A 20,592-nucleotide genomic window follows, 5' to 3' on the forward strand; every position below is an offset into this window, starting at 1 on the left:
AGGTATTTATAAAGTAATAATAGATGTCATTTTCTTTCCACTTTTTTGCCTAGAATATCCATTTCTGAGATTAAAAATATTTAAAGATATTATAGGTAGATATATATAAGAATCTGAAAGGTATTCTGAGAAATGATAAAGTGAATTCTTTATTAAAAAAACAAATATAAAAATACAATATCTAGAATGAATAATTAAGAAGTGCATAAGATCTGGAGCTCCCGCCATGGCACAGTGGAAACGAATTCGACTAGGAACCATGAGGTTGTGGGTTTGGTCCCTGGCCTCGCTCAGTGGGTTAAGGATCCGGCGTTGCCATTAGCTGTGGTGTAGGTCGCAGACATGGCTGGGATCTGGCATTCCTGTGGCTGTGGCTTAGGCTGGCGGCTGCAGCTCTGATTGAACCTGTAGCCTGGGAACCTCCATATGCCATGGGTTTGGCCCTAAAAATGAACAAAAGACAAAAAAAAAGGAAAGAAATTCATAAGATCTAAAAACCTATTGATCTAAAACCAATCTATCACACAGGAGGTCACTGAATTAGGCTCAATGATAAACATATATTTTCCCTTTTCTCAATTTTTCAGTATATACCCCTCCTCTCTACTATTTTATTAGTGGTTATACCTTTCATTAATCACTTTATCACAGATGGCCCATGGTTTATAAGAGAGTATAACAGTATCGCAAACTTTGGACAAGGTGTGGCATTCTGCCTTTGTCATTTATTATCTATATGGTTTAGAAGTTATTTTACTCAAATGCATTTCTTCAATGATTAAAAAAAAACAACAACAGGAGTTCCCGTCGTGGCGCAGTGGTTAACAAATCCGACTAGGAACCATGAGGTTGTGAGTTCGGTCCCTGCCCTTGCTCAGTGGGTTAACGATCCGGCGTTGCCGTGAGCTGTGGTGTAGGTTGCAGACGCGGCTCGGATCCCGCGTTGCTGTGGCTCTGGCGTAGGCCGGTGGCTACAGCTCCGATTCAACCCCTAGCCTGGGAACCTCCATATGCCCCAGGAGCGGCCCAAGAAATAGTTAAAAAGACAAAAAAATAAAAAATAAAAAATAAATAAAATAAACTTAAAAAAAAATAACAGTTTCTACCTATAGATAGAAAAAGTGCTTAGTGCTACTTCCCAGTTAATGCTCAATTAAATGTAGTGATGATGATGATGATGTAAATTTAATTTTGGGGGAAGCTTTCCTTAAGCTACATTTAAAGTTTTAATGGTTTGCAAATGTGTATGAAATGGTTACCACTGAGACATTTCAATGTGTACAGAAGTGTAAGAGTGCAACTGAGCGGCTTATGCTCTCCTTAACAAATTCACAATTAAACTATTTAATCATTTCCTAAATTAAAGCAATTACAACTCACATAACATTTAACATATATATTGTTTTATAGTGGAAATGCTCAGAAAATTTGGGACTGCTTGTGTTGCTTTAAATTGTGACTCTCTTCTTAAGCTGGTGATCTACCTTCCCAAACATCTGTTAGGCTTCTTAGATAACTTTTTACTTTTAATGCCCAGCATGGTACTAGGTACTAAATAATTGTTTGTTCATTTATCACAAATACATGTGCAAAAATGTGTTTTTAAATATATATTCTTTTTCTTACTGTAATTTGCAAAAATGACACTGGCTTCATAATTTTTCTCAATGTGCTTGCATAACATTCAGAAAAATGGAATAAAATACTAACCCCAGTTGAATCATCTGGTTTTGATATGGAATTATTCCGAAAACGATCAAAATTCCCAAAACTGCTGCTGCGCTATAAAATAGGAAAAAAAAGGAAAGGAAATTTAGGCTTTGTGCCTTTCACTGATAAAACTGCTAACTATATTAGATTATGATTCAATAAGCTTCAGTCTCTTGCAAATACAGGATTAAAAAAGCTCTTCTCCCTGGAATATCTAAAGGCACTGAAGGTATAACTATTACTAACATTGTAATATTCACAGTTCAAAAAGGGTCTTTGTATGTTTATGTTATAGTGTTAAGCTCTGTGAAGAAAATCTATTAAATTATTTTTAATTTATAGTGTTAATTTTACTCTTGGAAATGGCCTGTATTGCTAAACAGCCAAGCAACCAATAAGGAAGAACAAAGCAAACAAATAAAATCAAGTATTTGAGTAGTTCCATCATTGTGCCTCATAAAGATCATATTTGTCAAAAAACCAAAAATAAACACCAATGCATTTCCCATTGCTAACTCTTGATAATTTGAAACTCTCTTATTCGATGTTAGAAAGAGAAGGCATATGCACAGACCTATTAATAAACTGAAAAGAGCATTTAGGCATGCACTGTCTAAGCTTGGGAATAAGACTGACTTTTTCCACATTTAACATAGAATTACAATGAGACCTCTGGGTCAATTTCATTCACTAGTTTTGCAAGAAAGCTCAATACGTTAATAGAAGACTTGTTCTACTTTTTGCCTGCAAGGCTAAAATTTTATTCTTAGGTAACTCATTCTAGACAGGTAATTATAAACAATTCCTGATATGCTGCAAAGTAAATTATTCTCCTAAATATATTTTCAAAAATCTTTAGAGTCATTGAGTCAAAAAATTGTATTTTCTCACTATTTAATTTTATACATTGTTTGGGATGATGGATATCGGATATTACAGACTTTACCCATACATCTCAAGAATATGTTCTATCTTTAAAACTTTATCTCATTTCAAGATTATAATATTTTCAAGGTAAACTCGTGGTACTGAAAAATAATCTAGTAATTTGAAAAGTTAAAAATGGGAGTCAGTAACCTATGAAGCTTTGTATTGTCCTTTTAAAAGTCACAGACTTTTCAGTCCTTACAAGGACTCTTATCCTTATGTCTCCCTACTAGCTATCTTTAAAACTCCTTGTTTCCCTTTTAAATGAGCTGAAATAAAAAGAACCCAACATGTGACAATGGGTTAGCTTGATAGACAGCGTGATACAGAACTGCGCCCCAAGGATGATGGCTGTGTTAGACACAATTAACGCCTTTGGCTGACTTGCTACCCTGCTGAACAAGCTCTTCAGCTTGTGGCAAGAGGAGGGGAAAAGGACTGAAACTGAGAACCACTCTGGAAAATACAGTCTTCCATGCAGGGCTTGCTAGCCTAGAGTGATCTCCCAGAGCATTAATCACTTCAACTTGCCTAGTAGGTGTTTCCACCAGGCCATCATTGCCTAGAAATCACAAAAGGGAATTGAATGTATTCTTGTCTTGCTTATAAACAATCTGAACACAAGGAAATCTGTTACTTTTTTATATGCTGGAAACATTCTTACAGCCCTGTTGGAGCTTATGCCTAGGGCAATTTTGTAGCCTACAACCAACCTATGTCCTGCCTACTAAATATTAATGAGGGTTACAGCATGATTTCCACCACTGGATAATGGGTCGCGTTAACTAGGAGGGCACAGAATAGGCTCATTTCACCATTTCTCCACACTATCTTCTGCCATTAAGAATCAATAGTCACCACCTTTTAAAATGAATTCTTCCCTCATTATATCAGCAAAAAGAAGCAGATTTTAGTAATGGTTTTCAACACTATTAATTTGGATTTTGTCAGTCATCTCATTACAAATCACTCAATAGCTTTAAGCTAGAGGAGTAGAATATCAATCCATGTAAAGTCATTCTTAAGAAGTATATTTAAGTATTTAAAATAATATTTTAAATTTTCTTTATACTCTTCAAAAAGTTAGTGACTTTCTGAGATAGTTTCATAATGTATAGGTTATGGCTTATGATGAGAAAAGGGTAATGTCTACTATGAGGTATGGACAGTGAACAAATGTGTAACATCTACTCATTAAATTTCTAACAAAAGGTGAATTGTGGAAGTAAGCTGATTTCATAGGTGGTAATTTTTTATAAATGAGTCTGTGTTTGAATATTGATAATTTTGCATCATGTAAATATAATGGATTAGATTGAGCAAATATTTTGTGACAGAGCTCCAAGACAGAGCTATTACATAAACAAATAGCTATCAACAGAAGAGTAACTTTAAAAAAAATTTTTTTGAGGACCACATCCACAGCATATGGAAATTCCCAGGCTAGGGGTAGAATCTGGATGGGATCCAAGCCACATCTGTGACCTACACTACAGCTCACCACAACACTGGATCCTTAACCCACCGAGCAGGGTCGGGGATCAAACCCATGCCTTCATGATAATAGTTGGGTTCATTATCGCTGAGCCACAATGGGAACTTCATTAAATAAAAACAAAATTCATATTTTAGATAATTGTTTCTGGTGACATTAAATCATGTTTAGTCCTTATATTCTATATAAATCTATGCAGTCTTTCTTTTTGCCATTAGATATGTGTTTCTAAAATGGAACAACAGTTATGGAAAGTAATTTGGTAAAACTAGCAAAATTACATGTATTTGCTCTGTGACCCAGAAATTTCCTTTCTAGACATCTGTATCAGGGATACAATTGAATATAAATTGATTTACACATCCATATTCATTGTAAATCTTTTATATTCTTGAAAAGCTATAAACTCCAATGTTCATAAGGAGAAGACTGATGTAATAATAAATAATAACTTTGAATAATAGAAATGTGTGCATCTGTAAAAAAATGAAGTATATCTCTTTTTTTCTTTGTCTTTTTAGGGCCACACCCATGGCACATTGGAGGTTCCCAGGCTAGGGGTTGAACTGGAGCCACAGCTGCTGGCCTGCACTACAGCCATAGCAACAGAGGATCCAAGCCATATCAATTCACACCACAGCCCACAGCAATGCCAATCCTTTACCCACTGAGCAAGGCCAGGGATTGAAATCGTGTCCTCATGGATGCTAGTCAAATTTGTTTCTGCTGAGCCATGATAGGAACTCCCTGAAGTATATCTCTTTATATTGCTATAGAATGATCCCCAGGATATAGTAAAAGTGAAAAAAACCAAGAGGAGAAAAACGTACATAATAGATGGCCTCTTATCTAAGGATAGAAAAAAATGTGTGTGTCTCAATACAGGCAAATATGTATTTTCCTTCTGAGATAAATTGGTAAAATAAGCAAAGTGAAAGAGACAAAATGAGGAAATAGACTTCCATGAACATGCCTTGTTTTATAGATTGGACTTTAAAACCATGTACCTTTAAAAATATTTATAAACGAAATTGAATAAAAATAGAAGTAATCCTTAACAATTCCAAATAAAAATGATGGTTAACAAGACAAATTTTAACCTGTTTTCTAATCCCACTTACAATTAAATAAAAAAATTACATACTTAGGAGTAAATCTAACTAAGGAGGAAAAAGACATGTACTCAGAAAACTCTAAGTCACTTATGAATGAAATTGAAGCTAACATTAACAAAGGGAGAGATACACCATATTCATGTATTGGAATATTTAATATTATTAAAATGGCCATATTATCCAAGGCAATCTATGGATTCAGTGCAATCCCTATCAAAATGCCAAAGGTATTTTTCACAGAACTAGAACAAGTAATTCTAAAATTTGGTGTATAAACATAAAAGACCTTGACTAGCCAAAACAATCTTGAGGAAGAAGAATAAAGCTAGAGTTATCATGTTCTCTGAATTGAAACTATACTAAGAAGCCATAGTAATCAAAACAGTATGGTACACAAAAACAGACACATAGAATATTGTGGATAGAGAGCCCAGAAATATACCTATATGTATATGGTCAATTTACAACAAAGGAGGCAAGTATACTCAACAGAGAAAAGTCAATTTCTTCAATAAATCATGATGAGAAACTAGAAAGCTACATACAAAAGAATCAAACTGCTTTACTTTCTGACACTAAGATAAAAACAAATTCAAAATAGATTAAAGACTTAAAACTGAAACCATAAAACTCCTAGAAGAAATCATAGGTAGTACATTCTTTGATATAGATCTTAGCAATATATTTTTTAGATATGTCACCTCAGACAAGGGAAACAAAAGCAAAAATAAATAACTGGACTAAACTAATCAAACTAAAAATATTTTGCATAGCAAAGGGAATTATCAACAAAACAAAAAGGCTGCCTTTTGAATAGGAGATATTTTCAAATGATGTATCCAAAAAGGGATTAATATTATGCATATACAGGGAACTCATACAACACAACATCTGAAAAACCCAAACTGCCCAAATAAAAAATGGGCAGAAGACCTGAGTAGACATTTTTCTAAGGAAGACATACAGATGGCCATCAGGTACATGAAAATGTGTTCAACATTACTAACCATCAAGAAAATGCAAATCAAAACCATAATGTGATATGAGCTCACACCTGTCAAATGACTATTGTCAAAAAGACAAATAATAGCAAGTGCTGGTGAGGACATGGAGAAAAGGGAATCTTTGTGCTCTGTTAGTGGGAATGTAAATGGTGCAGCCACTATGGAAAACAGTATGGAGCTTCCTCAAAATATTTATTTAAAAATAAAACTACCATACAGTCCAGCAATTTCACTCCTGGATATTTATCCAAAGAAAACAAGAACACTAATCCAAATGGATGAAGGTAGTGAAAAGGTACACACTTCTAGTTACAAGATAAAGAAGCACTAGGGATGCAGTGTACAACATGATACGTAAAATTAACACTGTTCTATGTTATATATGAAAGTTGTGCTTTCAGTTTTGTTGTGAACCTAAAACTGCTCTAAAAAATAGTATATCAAAAAAAGTGAATGGTTATATAACTTTCTAAGGAACCAATTTGTAAGGATATCATTAACATCACTTAGGTCATAGTTGTTAGAGATATGGACATATTTAAGGAGAAAATAAAATTTTGCTTTCTAAATTTATTTTGGTAAAATTAATGCTCTGTTATAAATGTGTTAACTGAATTGCCTTTGAAGACATACAGCAGTGTTAATTATATGTATCATGTTGACATTACATCCCTAGTGTTTGTTTACCTTATATTTGAAAGTTTGTACCTTTACACCATCTTCATCCAATTCCCCCTCTTAGTTGAAGACTATCTGATTACATGATGCAGATTACTCTCTTCCACATAGTCTACTTGGCTTCCACAAAAATAGGGCTGAATAAGTGACATTTGGGGTGTTTGAACCCACTTATATGTGTGCTTCCCTATACAATGCAATGAATAATACAAAATAACTTAATAAAGGGTTCATTTTTTTGTTACATTTCTTCTCTAGTTTTTTATAACAATTCAAATTATTATAGAATGTCACTTCATTATATAAAGCTATCAGTGTTCTTGGAAATCATATAGTTCTTCTCAATGAAGAAACTGTTATAGGACCCAGAACTTGTAAAAAATTCCTTTTTTTTTCTCAATTCTCCACTCTGTTGTAGCATTCACTATGCCATTCCATTATAAAGTTTTGACCCTGTTTTCCATTTTCAAAGAAACTTGCTACCTGAGAGGGATAGAAGTTATGAAAAGTTAACTTGATAGAAAGAATATAACTGAGTAGGTTTCTTAAAACAAGGGCAATACTAAATTTATCAACATGAAAGAGGAATCAGGAGTCTCTTTTTGGAAATGTAAATCAACCTTTTGACCAAAACAAAAAAAAAGACCCCAGACCCTTATTTTCATTTGTTAACCATCCACCAACTTCTGGGATCTTCAAGTAGAATCTTTATCTCCAGCATGACTTAATATTTGGGTAAGGCACCGGTGGAAATGTTCCACAGTCTATTTCAAAGAAAAAATTTGCATACGTGAGTCAGACATCCGCAGTATTTTGAAATATGCTGGCAAATTAAAAATTACACACACTCTGCCAATGAGTTCTCACATCATCTAAATATTGCACATAGAGCATTTGTTGAAAATATGCTCTTGAAGTTTGGAATTCTGCTTCAGCACACGATTGTATGAATATTCTATAATAATAGTATGCTATACCTCAATAAGCTTGTCAGCCATTATCTAAAGGCATTTCGAGGATTTAATTGTTCTCACTCAGGTGCTGAGATCTTTTGAAGAGTGTGAAACAAATTTAACTCACTTAAAATAACTTGTTAGAATTGCCTCAGTGTTAAATAATTACAGTATCATGTGGTGCCAGTGGAAGACAGTTGTTGGGCATCAAGGGGGTTGAAGGCTGAAAGACAACTAGAGCTGTGAAACACGGTCTTCAACACTAACATTTTAACCTTGGGTTTAAAGGCAATTCAGTGCTCAAATATATATCAATGCTCTAAATTTATTTTTTATTTTATTATTTTTTTTTTAAGAGCTGGGCTCTTAGAACAAAAGTTGGTCCTCTTGATCTCTCTTGTTCGGTGTCTTTCCTGTTAACTGCAGTGTATCTAAAGGAAGTGCAGATTCTGACTCCTCCACCATAGTGTTTTAAAGTTGTGTCAAAAATTTCCATGCTAAAGCTTTACTCTCAGAAGCTGATGTGCCAAGAGTTGTTTTCTGCAAACTGAAACCACCTCAAAGAAAATTACCTAAAGGAAAGATACTAGAACTAAAAAAAAATCAAGCAGAATGAGCCATACCTACAAAAGTGGTTATTCATATCAGCCCATTTAATGTAGCAGAAACAAGTTTTATAAATAAAAAATACTCAAATATTTAGAATTCTCCATTACACCTGTGCATTTTATTACCATATCTCATGATGACATTCCATCCATCGACTATAAGTCATGCTGCACTTTTACAAGTTGAATAGAAATTAAGGTGTTTATTTTAGCTGAAAAAAAAATCCTAAAATGAATAATATTGATATGTCTTAAATATACATATATTTTTTTAGGTAAAAAGCATAGTGTGACAAAAGTTCTGTCACTTGATATTCCAAACTCTTACAAAATACTACAGAATAAAAAGGAAATGCAAAGCTTTTTTGGAATGTGACCACGATCAGGCTATCTTGAACTTCTCAACTTCTTATTTTTCCTATTTTAAAACCTCAGCGGATCTTACTCACCCATGTATTATTGCTATAATACACACTTTCTGATCCTTCTTTCTCTTTTTCTAACATAAACAAACATACTAAATGGTCCCTCTTTCTCCCCCTGGAATTGCTTCATTATACCACCCTTCCTTAAAATCCCCCAGATTTTCCCTAGGGAACCTACTTTTATAGCTGCTCTAATTTATTTATTTATTTTATTTTTGTATTTTTTTTTTACATGTATACATTCTTTTTTGTCACATTACATGTTCCATCACACATGACTAGACAGAGTTGCCAGTGCTACACAGCAGGATCTCATTGCTAATCCATTCTGAAGGCAACATTCTGCATCTATTTACCCCAAGCTCCCAGTCCCTCTCAGTCCCTCCCCTTCCCCCTTGGCAATCACAAGTCTATTCTCCAAGCCCATGATTTTCTTTTCTGTGGAAAGGTTCCTTTGTGCTGTATATTATATTCCAGATACAAGTGATATCATACGGTATTTGTCTTTCTCTTTCTGACTTACTTCACTCAGGATGAGAATCTCTAGTTCCATCCATGTTGCTGCAAATGGCATTATTTTGCTCTAGTTTATAGTGGTTTCTCTGCTGCCTTCAGGCTGGAAGGCAGATGTGCCAACAAAATCTCTCTCTGTTTATATCCTCTCACCCCTGAGGATATGTCTTGATCCTGCCTTCTGAACTTTCCACCTGCACTGTTGAAAATCTATATTTGCTCACTGCTCTCTTTGGGGAGTTTGGACACATAATGCAAAAATATAATATACCACACACATATTCTTTCAGCCTCCACATCTGCTAAATTCTCTTCCCAAATCTTGGTTGTAGGCACTTATTTTCATTACAGCTACTCAAATATATGTTTATAACCCCATTTCTGAGTCAATACAATATCTTTCACAAAGTTAAACTTTGTGCTTTGGGTCAGGGTTGTATGTATGGATAAGACAAGAATCTATCCTGAAGGAATTTACATTCTTTTGGTGCCATCAGTCAAATAACTTCTACCAGTAAGAGCTAAAGAGAGCCATATTCAAATGAATGGTATACAAATATAGAAGCAATTCCCTAAAAGCAGATTATATTTACACACATAGTAAATTAATAATGTATACTAGATGTCAACTTGGAAATTTATATTCATCCACTTACAAATATATATTTGTACTGACTACTTAATACATGAAAGGCATTTTGAATGCAGTATGTCTGTACCTATATTATTGACAGTCTAAAGAAAAACACATCAAAATAATCACAGATTTTGGACATGAAATTAGCTTAAATCAATACAACCTGAATTTGCATAACCATCTTCAAAAATTATTTACTCTAAGAGATTGTATAATTATTGACTGAGGAACTGCCTAGAAATGGCCAAATCTAAAGGTGGTAATTGCTAAAATGATGATAAAGTAATAAAAGGACAATGATCCACACACTGTATATTAAAAAGAGCAATGGATGACAAAAATCTGTCTGATATAATTATCTACTGAACTCTTCAAGGAAGAGAAAGATTTTTTAGTGAATACAATCATTTTGAGGCACTAGAAAAGTGTTTTGTATTCAGTACAATATTTCACTAGGATTATTGATTGTCTGGATGGACTATCAAAACCAAAATTGACAAGAAGTTTTCAGTTCTTACACCAGTGTGAATGGTTTTTTTCTACTTATAGCCAAATATTAAATAATATTTTAACTATGGTCACATCATTGACAATTATTTTAATCCTATAATATTCAAAAACAGATAAATGATTCTCCAGTGTAGGATGTGGGTAACTAAAGAAGATAGTATTAATATCATGGTAAAAGAAGGCAATAGTTATTTAGGAGAACTCAGGAGTAACAATCACAGCAGGATTTACTACATTGATCATAATGTTAATTAGCAAATATCTTGATTTTCTTAATAAAGGCCATAATCTACTACTTGTTCTACCTATTAATGAAATATCACATGTATTATGCAGAGTATCATTAATCTAAAAGACAAACCATTGAAAATATAAAAGAGAAGTTATGTCTATTAAATTTTGTCATAAAAGGGATTTTTAAAAAGCAAGAGTAACTTTTTATCAGCTAAATTAAACGAGCATTCTCTTTTAGGGTTTTAGACTTAAGCCTTTTTTCCTTTCAGTAATCCCAGAGAGAAAAGGTTTTGAAAATTTTTTATTAGCTAACACATGGTGGAAGAATACATAATACTTTTAAGTCCATAAAGATACTCATTAGCATATTTAATAGCTGAATTTGTTGTTTTAAACTTCAGGTTCTTAAAAAATTTCCTAACAAGTTTACCAGTCAAATGCTCCTTCCGTTAAATCCAATTACTCCCTTTTGGAAAATGAAATCATTACAAAGAGGCAAGCATTCATGGTCCCCATTGCTTTGAAATCATAGGTAAATAAATTAGTGAAAATTAAGTTGGGAAAAGAGAATCCATTTAATAAACTTTCCCATCAGTTTCTCTGGAACAAAAACTCTCCTTTACCTCCATTCGTTTTAAATGTCCACAGCATTCCCTTGGCCTCTAGGTACGTAATAACCTTCCTAAAGTTCTCCCTAAGGGATATTTTAGTCATGCAGTGATCTCCTTGAACACAAGTAATGACAAACAATAAGCTAATTCTCAAAAGTTTTTTTTAAAGTCATTTTTACTACTTTTAAATGAGTGTGTTTGATGCATGATTTGGGTCCCCCTGATTAATGGTCACCGCCAGCCCAGCTTCTGGAGTTGTAATGTTTCCGTGAGCTTCCCTCCAGCAGAGCTCGACCATTAATCCAGTGGCATATGTCAGCTCAGCAGAGCAAGGTCACTCTTCTGCTTCAAGGGGAACCTTTTTAGAAATAATAAAACTGACAGAAAGTTCTTTTTTGCATGCTTTATGCCACCTGAGGTTGAGTGCTGCAGTTAATATCATAAAGCTTATAAACATTCCCATCTCAGGAAGCACCCGCTGACACTATGCTTAGGAATTTAAATGCTTTTTTTTTAGTAAGAACAGACATGTTTATGTGGGGCAAATATACAGTATGTAATCCCAAACAGGAAAAGAATAGGTAAAAAAAAAATAGTTGTAAGTTCATGCTAGGATATTTGGAAGAGACGTTTAGGTTCTGTAACTTCTTCATCATCAATTACATTTATTTTCCTCTCAACATATTTGGATTTAACCATATAAATATTTTGTCTGTTGAGGGGTTAATGGTGGTATTGAAATGTTGTAGTTGTGCTAGAAATAACTCAGTTTATGACAGTTCTTAAACCTAAAATATGTGTCTGATAATTGTAGAACATTTATCTTTGAAAGAATTTTATTTTTTAAAGTTTAAACCTTTGTTTCATTAGTAATGGCTACTCCAAAATTGTTAAATAATTATATTGAGATATTCATAATCTTAAAAGTAATTTGAAATTTGTAAATGTTCCTAATTTTGAAAAGTTAGTGGCTGTATAATAACTAACAATATAAAGACTATCTACCCATAAGCACTACAAAGTTTATAGATTGAATTATTTATTACTCTTACCTAATTAAAAATTAAAGTTGTATAGCTATAACCATGTACATATTCAGAAAAAAAATTAATTACATATCCAGATTAATAGCATACCACTGTGTACTATGATATTGATATAAATCTGCCTTGAATCTTATTCCAGGAATTTAAATTGTTAAAATTATGAAAAATATAAAAAAGAAACTTTATTATTTAATTGTCTTTTTTTATGTATGTGGAGAAAGGTGAAGCCAGTTGACTACTCAAGCCAGTCTTCCCAAGAAACCAGTTTCTTGGTCAGGTTTCTATGTCCCATATAGTAGGCCCTCTCTTTGGCAGGTTCAGGGACTTTATTTTTCAAGCTTGCAGAATTAAACAACTCTGTGGGGGTACTGACTCAAACCCATAGGATACTCAAAATGGCAATGTCAAGTTTTGATTAGGTATTAGAAATTCAACTGCCAGTAAGAATGCATATTCTTGTTGACTGATCAAAGAATTGTCTTCCCTGGAGACACAGGACATAAAACCATTGTTGGAAACTTGTTTGATTAATATGGTAGAGTCACAGAAAAGTGGATTAGGTTGTATTAGGGGCTAGAGACACAAAGTACATAGTCTAATTGGATTTGGCTATATAAATATTTTGCCTATTGAGGGGTTAATGGTGGTATACATAGTACATAGCTCACCTAAGTGATGAGGTCTGCTGAGCCTAATGGAATATTTGCATCTGCTGATATGGATTGTTCTGCAGACTCAGTGGCAAATTTCTGCTCTCCCACTCCTTTCTAAGCTCCCTGAAAAGCAACGTTCTTTGCAAATTTTTTTTAAAAATAATGATTTGTATTTTTTTCCATTACAGCTGATTAACAGTGTTCTATCAATTTTCTACTGTACAGCAAGGTAACCTAGTCACACATACATGTATACATTCTTTTTTCTCACATTATCATGCTCCATCATAAGTGACTATAGTTCTTAGTGCTATACAGCAGGATCTCATTTCTTATCCATTCCAAAGGCAATAGTTTCTATCTGTTAACACCAAATTCCCAGTCCATTCCACTTCCTTGGCAACCCCAAGTCTGTTCTCCATGTCCATGATTTTCTTTTCTGTGGAAAGTTTTATTTGTGCTGTATATTAGATTCCAGATAAATTCAAACAGATTATAATTTTTGATTACTATTTTGTCTTATTACATTTTGATTCTATGAATGGTTACTTTGTCTTATGTGGATGTTTCTCAAATATTTGTCAGTAACCCATTTACACATTATGTCCTGGAGTAGAGTACTTCTTTAGATGACTAATATGACCCATTAGTCATTACACAAGTATTATGCATATATGGAAAGAATCATGACTGTGTATTATAAATGTATTATAAATGTTTTTAGTGGTAGCCAAAGTGTTGTAGAAAGCCCATGGAGTCTGAAAGTTATGCAGAATTCAGTACCCCTTTGCCCCCCAACAAGAATTGCAAGGATACAAATATGAGTGAGATATATCCTCTGTTCTTGATGGCAGCTCTAGCTGGGAAGCCATATTAGAATAAACTGTGGTAAAAGAAACAATAGGCGTGTGGAACAAGTACTATTAAAATAGAAAGGAGGGAGAGATTATTAGTCAAACGTATACTATGTGCTAAGAAATTTACATATGGTAATTAGCTTAATTCTTACATTAGTCCCATATGACATGTTTTAACACATCCCCTTCTTTATATAAACACACTGAAACTCAAAATATGTTTAATAAAATATTCAATTTCCCATAGTTAGGACCTCAAACCCAGTCTATAAGACTTTAGTTCATGTTCCGTACTGTTCTGCTAGAATGCCCTCTAATACGCTGCCTTGAGCTAACTGGTGAAGGCTTTCTTGAGGGAGTGAGAGTCCAACAAGATATTAAAAGAAAGACATAAGTTAAGGACTTGGAAAAAAATGGGCAAGGCGTTCCAGGCCAAGGGAAGCACAAACAGGAAAGCATGATCGTGATTAGAACCACTCAAAGATGCAATTTGGACACAAGAAGAGAGATACCAGGGGCACTTAGGCACAGAGGGACAACCAAGTTAGGAGGCAGCAAGTGGCGTCCATCTGCAAGTCAGATGAGTCTGGAACAGATCTGTCCCTTAGGGCCCTCAGAGGAAACCAACCCTGCCACACCTTGATCTTGGACTTCCAACCCCCAGAACTGTGAGAAATAGTTCTGGTCTCTAAGCCATGCAGCCTATGGTATTTTGTTATGAAAGCCCTAGAAAACAAATGCAGACTAGGTAAAAACTTCCAAAGCTCTTTATATGAGGGGAGAAAAGGGACATAGCCAGCTGTGTTGACAAATGGCTCTCTATATTTAGAAGAATCACTTCATCTACCACCAGAGACAGCTTAAAACCCTCTTCTATTCTTATTAATCAATTCTTAATGGAGGACATTTTTGTTCTCTACTAAGAAGCTAATTATGAATGTCTTGTTTCTAAAAGTTCACCTAAATCCTTAACACTAGAAAGGAAGAGAAATGGATCAGTTTGTGAATGCTAAATTCGGAAACTTAGATATGTAGACTGTGGACTTAATTCTATCATAACCCCCCACACACATACACACACACACAATCTGCAGGGATAATGAAGCCATTTATCTCCAAAGCAAGGCAAGGAAAGATTAAAGAGATAAGTGTCTCATTAAATTGATTTTTAACAAATCCATTGCAGCGGTAGTCAGGGTAGTGACTTTCCACATTTCTATAGGATACAATATCCAAAGTTCCAAGGGGAGTCTACACTTCCACCATTTCTCTCAACCATTTGTTTCCTGAACCATCTATATATCATCTGAGCACTGTGTTTTTTTTCAAGTATAGCCAGTCTATTTGGTCCCAAACCTTTTGCTACATGCTTGAAATAAAACTTGATGACAGATTCATATTGTGTAAAACAGGAATTGGTTACTTTGAATATAATTTTTTAAGACTAAAATTATTTACCTCTTTCAAACAATTAAACAATAATTAAAATTATAATTATAAAATTAAACAATAATTAAAATAATTAGCTCATCTACCCTGATTTAAGATGCCCTAGAGATGGAAATTAAATCCAACAGAAAATTCTATTCTGAAGAAAGAGACAGAAACTTTTGAGAAGTGGCATATCAGTATGGGAGTAAGTTTTTAGTGGCTGTAAGCAAAAGAATGAGGGCATTTCTCCTGGAAGTATGCACACCACTTAGAAGCAAGAACAGTGGAGGGCAGTGGCAGCATTTCTGTTTATTACCTTTAGAGCTTATGTGGTGCATTCCTTCTTTATAGATGCAAATGAATACAATATGTACAAGTAGACCCCAAATTCAACATCTTCTCAGCATCCAACCTGCCACTTCCCTTGGCTGAGCCAGTTATTTCTTTCCTAGTTTCTGAAACAGCTTCATAGTGGGTCTCATTTCCCTGCTTCCTCCCTCACTTTCTTCAGTGTATTTGAAAAGTGAAGGCCAAAATAAACCCATTAACGTGTAAGCCAGATCCTTCTCTTTCCTTCTTAAAATCTTGATACAAGCTCATATCCTTATGACCCTCAAGGCCCTCTACCTCAGCTCTTTGTAACTGTCCTTCCCATCATGTATTCTGATCCATTGTTTTTTAAACACACCAGGGTCACTCCCATGTCAAGGTATTTGGTCCAGCTCTTCCATGGTCCTGGAATAAGAATTCCTCAGCCAATCTCATAGCAGCTCTTCATTTCTTTCAAGTTCTTTTTCAAATATCCCATTCTCACCAAGTCGTCCCTGGTCCCTTGTATGTCATATTTTTCCTTTTCTTAGCAATTATCATTACTTACCATACTAAGTATTTAACATATTAATCTTGCTTATTGTCTGTCATCCCTAGTAAATGTAAATCCTATAAGGGCAGGGATCTTTGTTTTATTCACCACTGTATTCCCAGCATATGGTCTATATTGTCCATAGTAAGCACTCAAAAGATATTTATTGCTTTGAAGAATAATTAATAAATGAAGTAATCAACTTAGTCCTTTGAAGAGATTAGTAAAAAAAAAATAGTGTCCAGATTGGGAATCTGAAAATTCTTAATGCTTGCACTTTCTACATTAGGAAAATCAGAATATTTGAAAATGGAACCCAATCATCAGTATTTCTTAAATGACTTCAGTGATTCAAATGTGTAACCTAGGTTGAAAACCATCAACATAGACATCGTTTTCAAACTTTAAAGTGCTCACAGAACTCCTAGGATTTAAAAGATTACCTACATTGTGTATCACATTCCTTACTTGGGACGGCTTTGTTTGAAAAGCCAAAACATTCTGCTGAAAATTATACCCAAGATGAAAAAGCAAAAATAACCAGCAGGGAGAAACCCACAGGTTTCGAAGAAGAAAATCAGTATTTGCTTTTTTTTTTTTTTTTTTGGCTAGCTATGATATTTGGGGCAAAATATTTCACATACATAGGGCTATTGTCTTTTCTATAAATTGGGGAAGGAGGGAATTCCATAAGTCCCTTGTGCAAGTACTTGGCCTAAAGTAAGTGCTGGTTCATTATAAACATTTCTTTTTTCTTATACCTGGTTAGATAAGAGTTAAAAACGTATCTTAACAGTTTCGATAGCAAAAACAATGAAGAAGGCTCTTTAATGCCACAACTATGTGTCATCCTTGTCTAGGAGCATAAATTTGCACAGCGGGCAGTGCAGTGAAAACAGCTCATAATCAACTCATCACCTCTCATCATTGCTGGGATCAAATGCAAATGGGAAAGAATGCCACTTCAGTCATTGCTAGTGAAAATTAGCATCTGCGACACTAATGGTGTCTCATTTTGTATGCACTTTAGATTTTTAAAAATGGTAAAAAAAAAAAAAAAGAAAGAAAGAAAAAGAAAAGCTATTTCCAGAACTGCCATTATTTCAGTGTTTCCCTGTAAAATAACAGTGGTCTTTTAATCTCCTTTACGCAAAGCAAAACGTCAGTTAAAATTTATTAGCACAGATCATTAATCCCAGCCAAATAAAGGCCAACTTGTTCTAATCACAGTTGCAGAGCTTTGTTTGTGGGGTCTATTCCTTTTCTTTGTTTGAAATTTCTGCCATATTCCCTGACCTGGAGCAAAGGTCTACTTGTTCTCTTACAGTGAGACTCTCTAGAGATTCTTGCACAAGCATTGTTTTACTGGAGTTCTTAAAATAAAACTTAGAAATGAATTATAGTTGTATTTACACACACGCATACAAACTTTCTTATGTACACACTAACAGGCTTGCTACTAAGAATAATGAGAATACACAGTCCTCCTGAGTGTTCATACTTGAGCCAGGTTGCATACAGTAGAATCAAGAAACTTTGCATTCACTTTACAAAGATTTTTTGAGACCCTGCTAAATTAAAGGCATTGTGCTAGGTAGAGGAGAGAGTTACCCATGCTTATAGGTATCTAAGTACTAGATGGTGATTGTTTTTGGTAGTTTGAACATTTGAATACTAAGAAAAATTGTTATTGTTGTTTTCCAGTTGTAAGTTTTGTAGCTTGGGTGGATACCTGGAGGGATGTTATAGGTGAATTCTTACATTGAATCAGACAGGAATGGAGGCCTCTAAATTCCTTTCCAACTTACAGAGGCTCTTAAATATGTTCTCCTTGGTTTCCTTAATATTTAGCTAGTAATTAGGACAAATAGAAATAATATCTATAGTTCTTATAACAGTGGCATTATAATTGAGAAAGGAGTACTAGAAATGGGCACATGTATTTCACACTACAAAGTTTTATTTTTTATCTGTGTGTATTGCTTAAGTTAATTAACCTTCTCTATGCCTTCTCATCTATAAGGTTAAATAAGGGTTGTTTAGAGTGGATAGACAATAAAGTCCTACTGTATATCACAGGAGACTAAATCCAATTTCCTGGGATAGACCATAATGGAAAAATATTTTTAAAAGTTTGCATATATAGGTATGACTGGTCACTTTGCCACATAGAAATTGGCATGACATTATAAATCAACTAAACCTTGATAAAAAATAAAACTAAAACCTAAAAAAGTTATTTTCTCACAGAATTGTTACAAATATTAAATAAATTAGTGTACAAAAATCTCTAAACACAGCCACTAGTATGTAATAATCTCATAATAAATATAGGAAACTAAAATATTTTAGTTGGAAAAAAGTTAAGAAAAATTATGGTCTCTAATGTAAACATTTATACAGTATAATATTCTGAACTCTGAATCCTGGATATGCTTAAATATTTTTTAAATCGCTATCAGCATTCAGCACTAGTGATAAGGTAAAAACAAAATTCAAGAAAAAGTACAGTTTCTTGCAAGATGTTAAGCAAGGCTATTCGATTGACTAATCTAAATGTAGAATACATAACCATTTATCAAAATAAATTTATTAAATGTCTTTCTTAACTTGGAATTAACTTATACCCCATAGAGAGTTTAGAGACACAAATTATTATAACAGTTTCTTTTATGGTTTCTCCTTAACCTACACATGAACCTCATAATGAATATAAATGCTATTGGTCCTATTTATTAGCTACAGGAAGGAAAGGACCCATACCAAAGATGGAGAAACAGAAGGATAAAGGGTAAAAAAGAAAACATATTAATAAATTAGAGATGGTAAGATTATATTTTAATCTATGTATTGATTTGGTTCTTGATTGATTATGGAAATGTTTATTCATGTCCTATGAGTATAAGAAAATAATAAATTATTTTGTGTATAGACTCATAAAATCTACTGCTGCATTTTATATCCATGAATGTTTTAAATGTTTTCCCAACCACAGGGCATGTTTTGTTTTATTGTATTTTACTTTATTTTATTATTATTAGTTTTTGGTTTTTAGGGCCACACCCATGGCGTATGGAAGTTCCCAGGCTAGGGGTCGAATCAGAGCTACAGCTGTCAGCCTATATCACAGCCACAGTAATGTGGGATCCAAGCTGAGTCTGTGACCTACACTCCAGCTCACGGCATTGCCAGATCCTTAACCCACCAAGTGAGGTCAGGGATCAAACCCGCATCCTCACGGGTACTAGTCAGATTTGTTTCTGCTGTTTTAAATGAACAGTTTCATAATTTTTATTTGAGAAGTCTCATCAGGTGTAATACGCGTTGACAACTGAGTTGCATTTGTACATATACATTCACATAGCTCTTTAAACTTATATAGAATGAAACCATCTATCTAAAAAATATGGGGATTTATTTACAGCAGATGTTTCTGTCTGTGTGACTACTTTCTGTGATATATTTGGTTCCCAGGTGTATTTTTTATCAAATATGTTTTTATTTTATGAATAAGTCAATAAAATGAACAATACTCTACTTTCATTATAATAGTTCCTAAGTTCCATAATTAAAGCAAATTGTGATCATAGACCAAAGTATAATTTTGAAAGTAGTTCAGTGACAAAAAGATGATAGCAGCTCACTACAGAATGCAATTTTAAATACTTGGAGGAAAACCACTGCTTCATTTTAATCTTTATGATGTCTCTAAAACCTACTATTGTCAACCTAATATTTGTTGCATTTAATCTAGCAAATTTTAGATAAAATTAGTCTTACACAGAAAGGTAAGTGATGCTTTTAAAAACTTTGTTGTATCTTTGGGAAATGTCACCTCAAATTTTTATTATGTTAGGGAAAAAGGCAGAAATAATATACTATCCAGTCGTATTTTTAACTAGATATGTTTGTCTTTTATCAGATCTTTGTATCACAAAGAGTTAATATTGAAAACTATTTATTTTTAGCTTCTAAAGATTGGAAATCATTTATTTTTCATTTCTTTCATAGAGGTTGTGTGGTAACATGCAAAGAGTTATCAATTATTGACCATTGTTCAATACCACAACAATTCAAAAGTTCACAGTCAATTCCCAGCTCCTTCCTCTCAGAATGGGTGCCAAGCAAATAAAAAATAATAGATAATAAATCAGTTCACTGAAAATACATGTGAAGTCAATTATTATTTATTCAGAAGCAGATTTAAAATGTTTACTTGAGAAACTCGAAAAATGTACAGGTTTTGGAAAAATTATCTATTATCAGTATTTCATAGATATTCTCCTTTAAGTTATTAATGGAACTAATCAAGAGTTCTACAAA

At 33.7% G+C, this 20,592-nt stretch overlaps 1 protein-coding gene and 1 long non-coding RNA gene across 6 annotated transcripts in view; one reads left to right on the plus strand and one right to left on the minus strand.

The window, feature by feature from the left end:
- The window catches only part of LOC125135022 (uncharacterized), a 214,037-nt gene that overhangs the window by 137,005 nt on the left and 56,440 nt on the right, over positions 1-20,592 (plus strand). The gene's annotated exons all lie outside the window — the stretch shown is intronic.
- Positions 1-20,592, minus strand: part of SAMSN1 (SAM domain, SH3 domain and nuclear localization signals 1) — a 46,908-nt gene that overhangs the window by 26,033 nt on the left and 283 nt on the right. For 4 of the 5 annotated variants that reach the window (XR_007136884.1, XR_007136883.1, XM_047794589.1 and 1 more), the window contains exon 2: positions 1,711-1,782. The exons of the other annotated variant lie outside the window; for it this stretch is intronic. Coding sequence is in view for 2 of the 4 variants with exons in the window: in XM_047794589.1 (XP_047650545.1) it covers positions 1,711-1,782 (72 nt within the window). In the remaining 2 variants the exon portion in view is untranslated. The remainder of the gene's footprint in view (positions 1-1,710; positions 1,783-20,592) is intronic. 5 annotated transcript variants of the gene reach the window in all.

Source organism: Phacochoerus africanus, chromosome 1, assembly GCF_016906955.1.
Source record: "Phacochoerus africanus isolate WHEZ1 chromosome 1, ROS_Pafr_v1, whole genome shotgun sequence".
In the NCBI taxonomy this organism is placed as follows: Eukaryota; Metazoa; Chordata; class Mammalia; order Artiodactyla; family Suidae; genus Phacochoerus; species Phacochoerus africanus.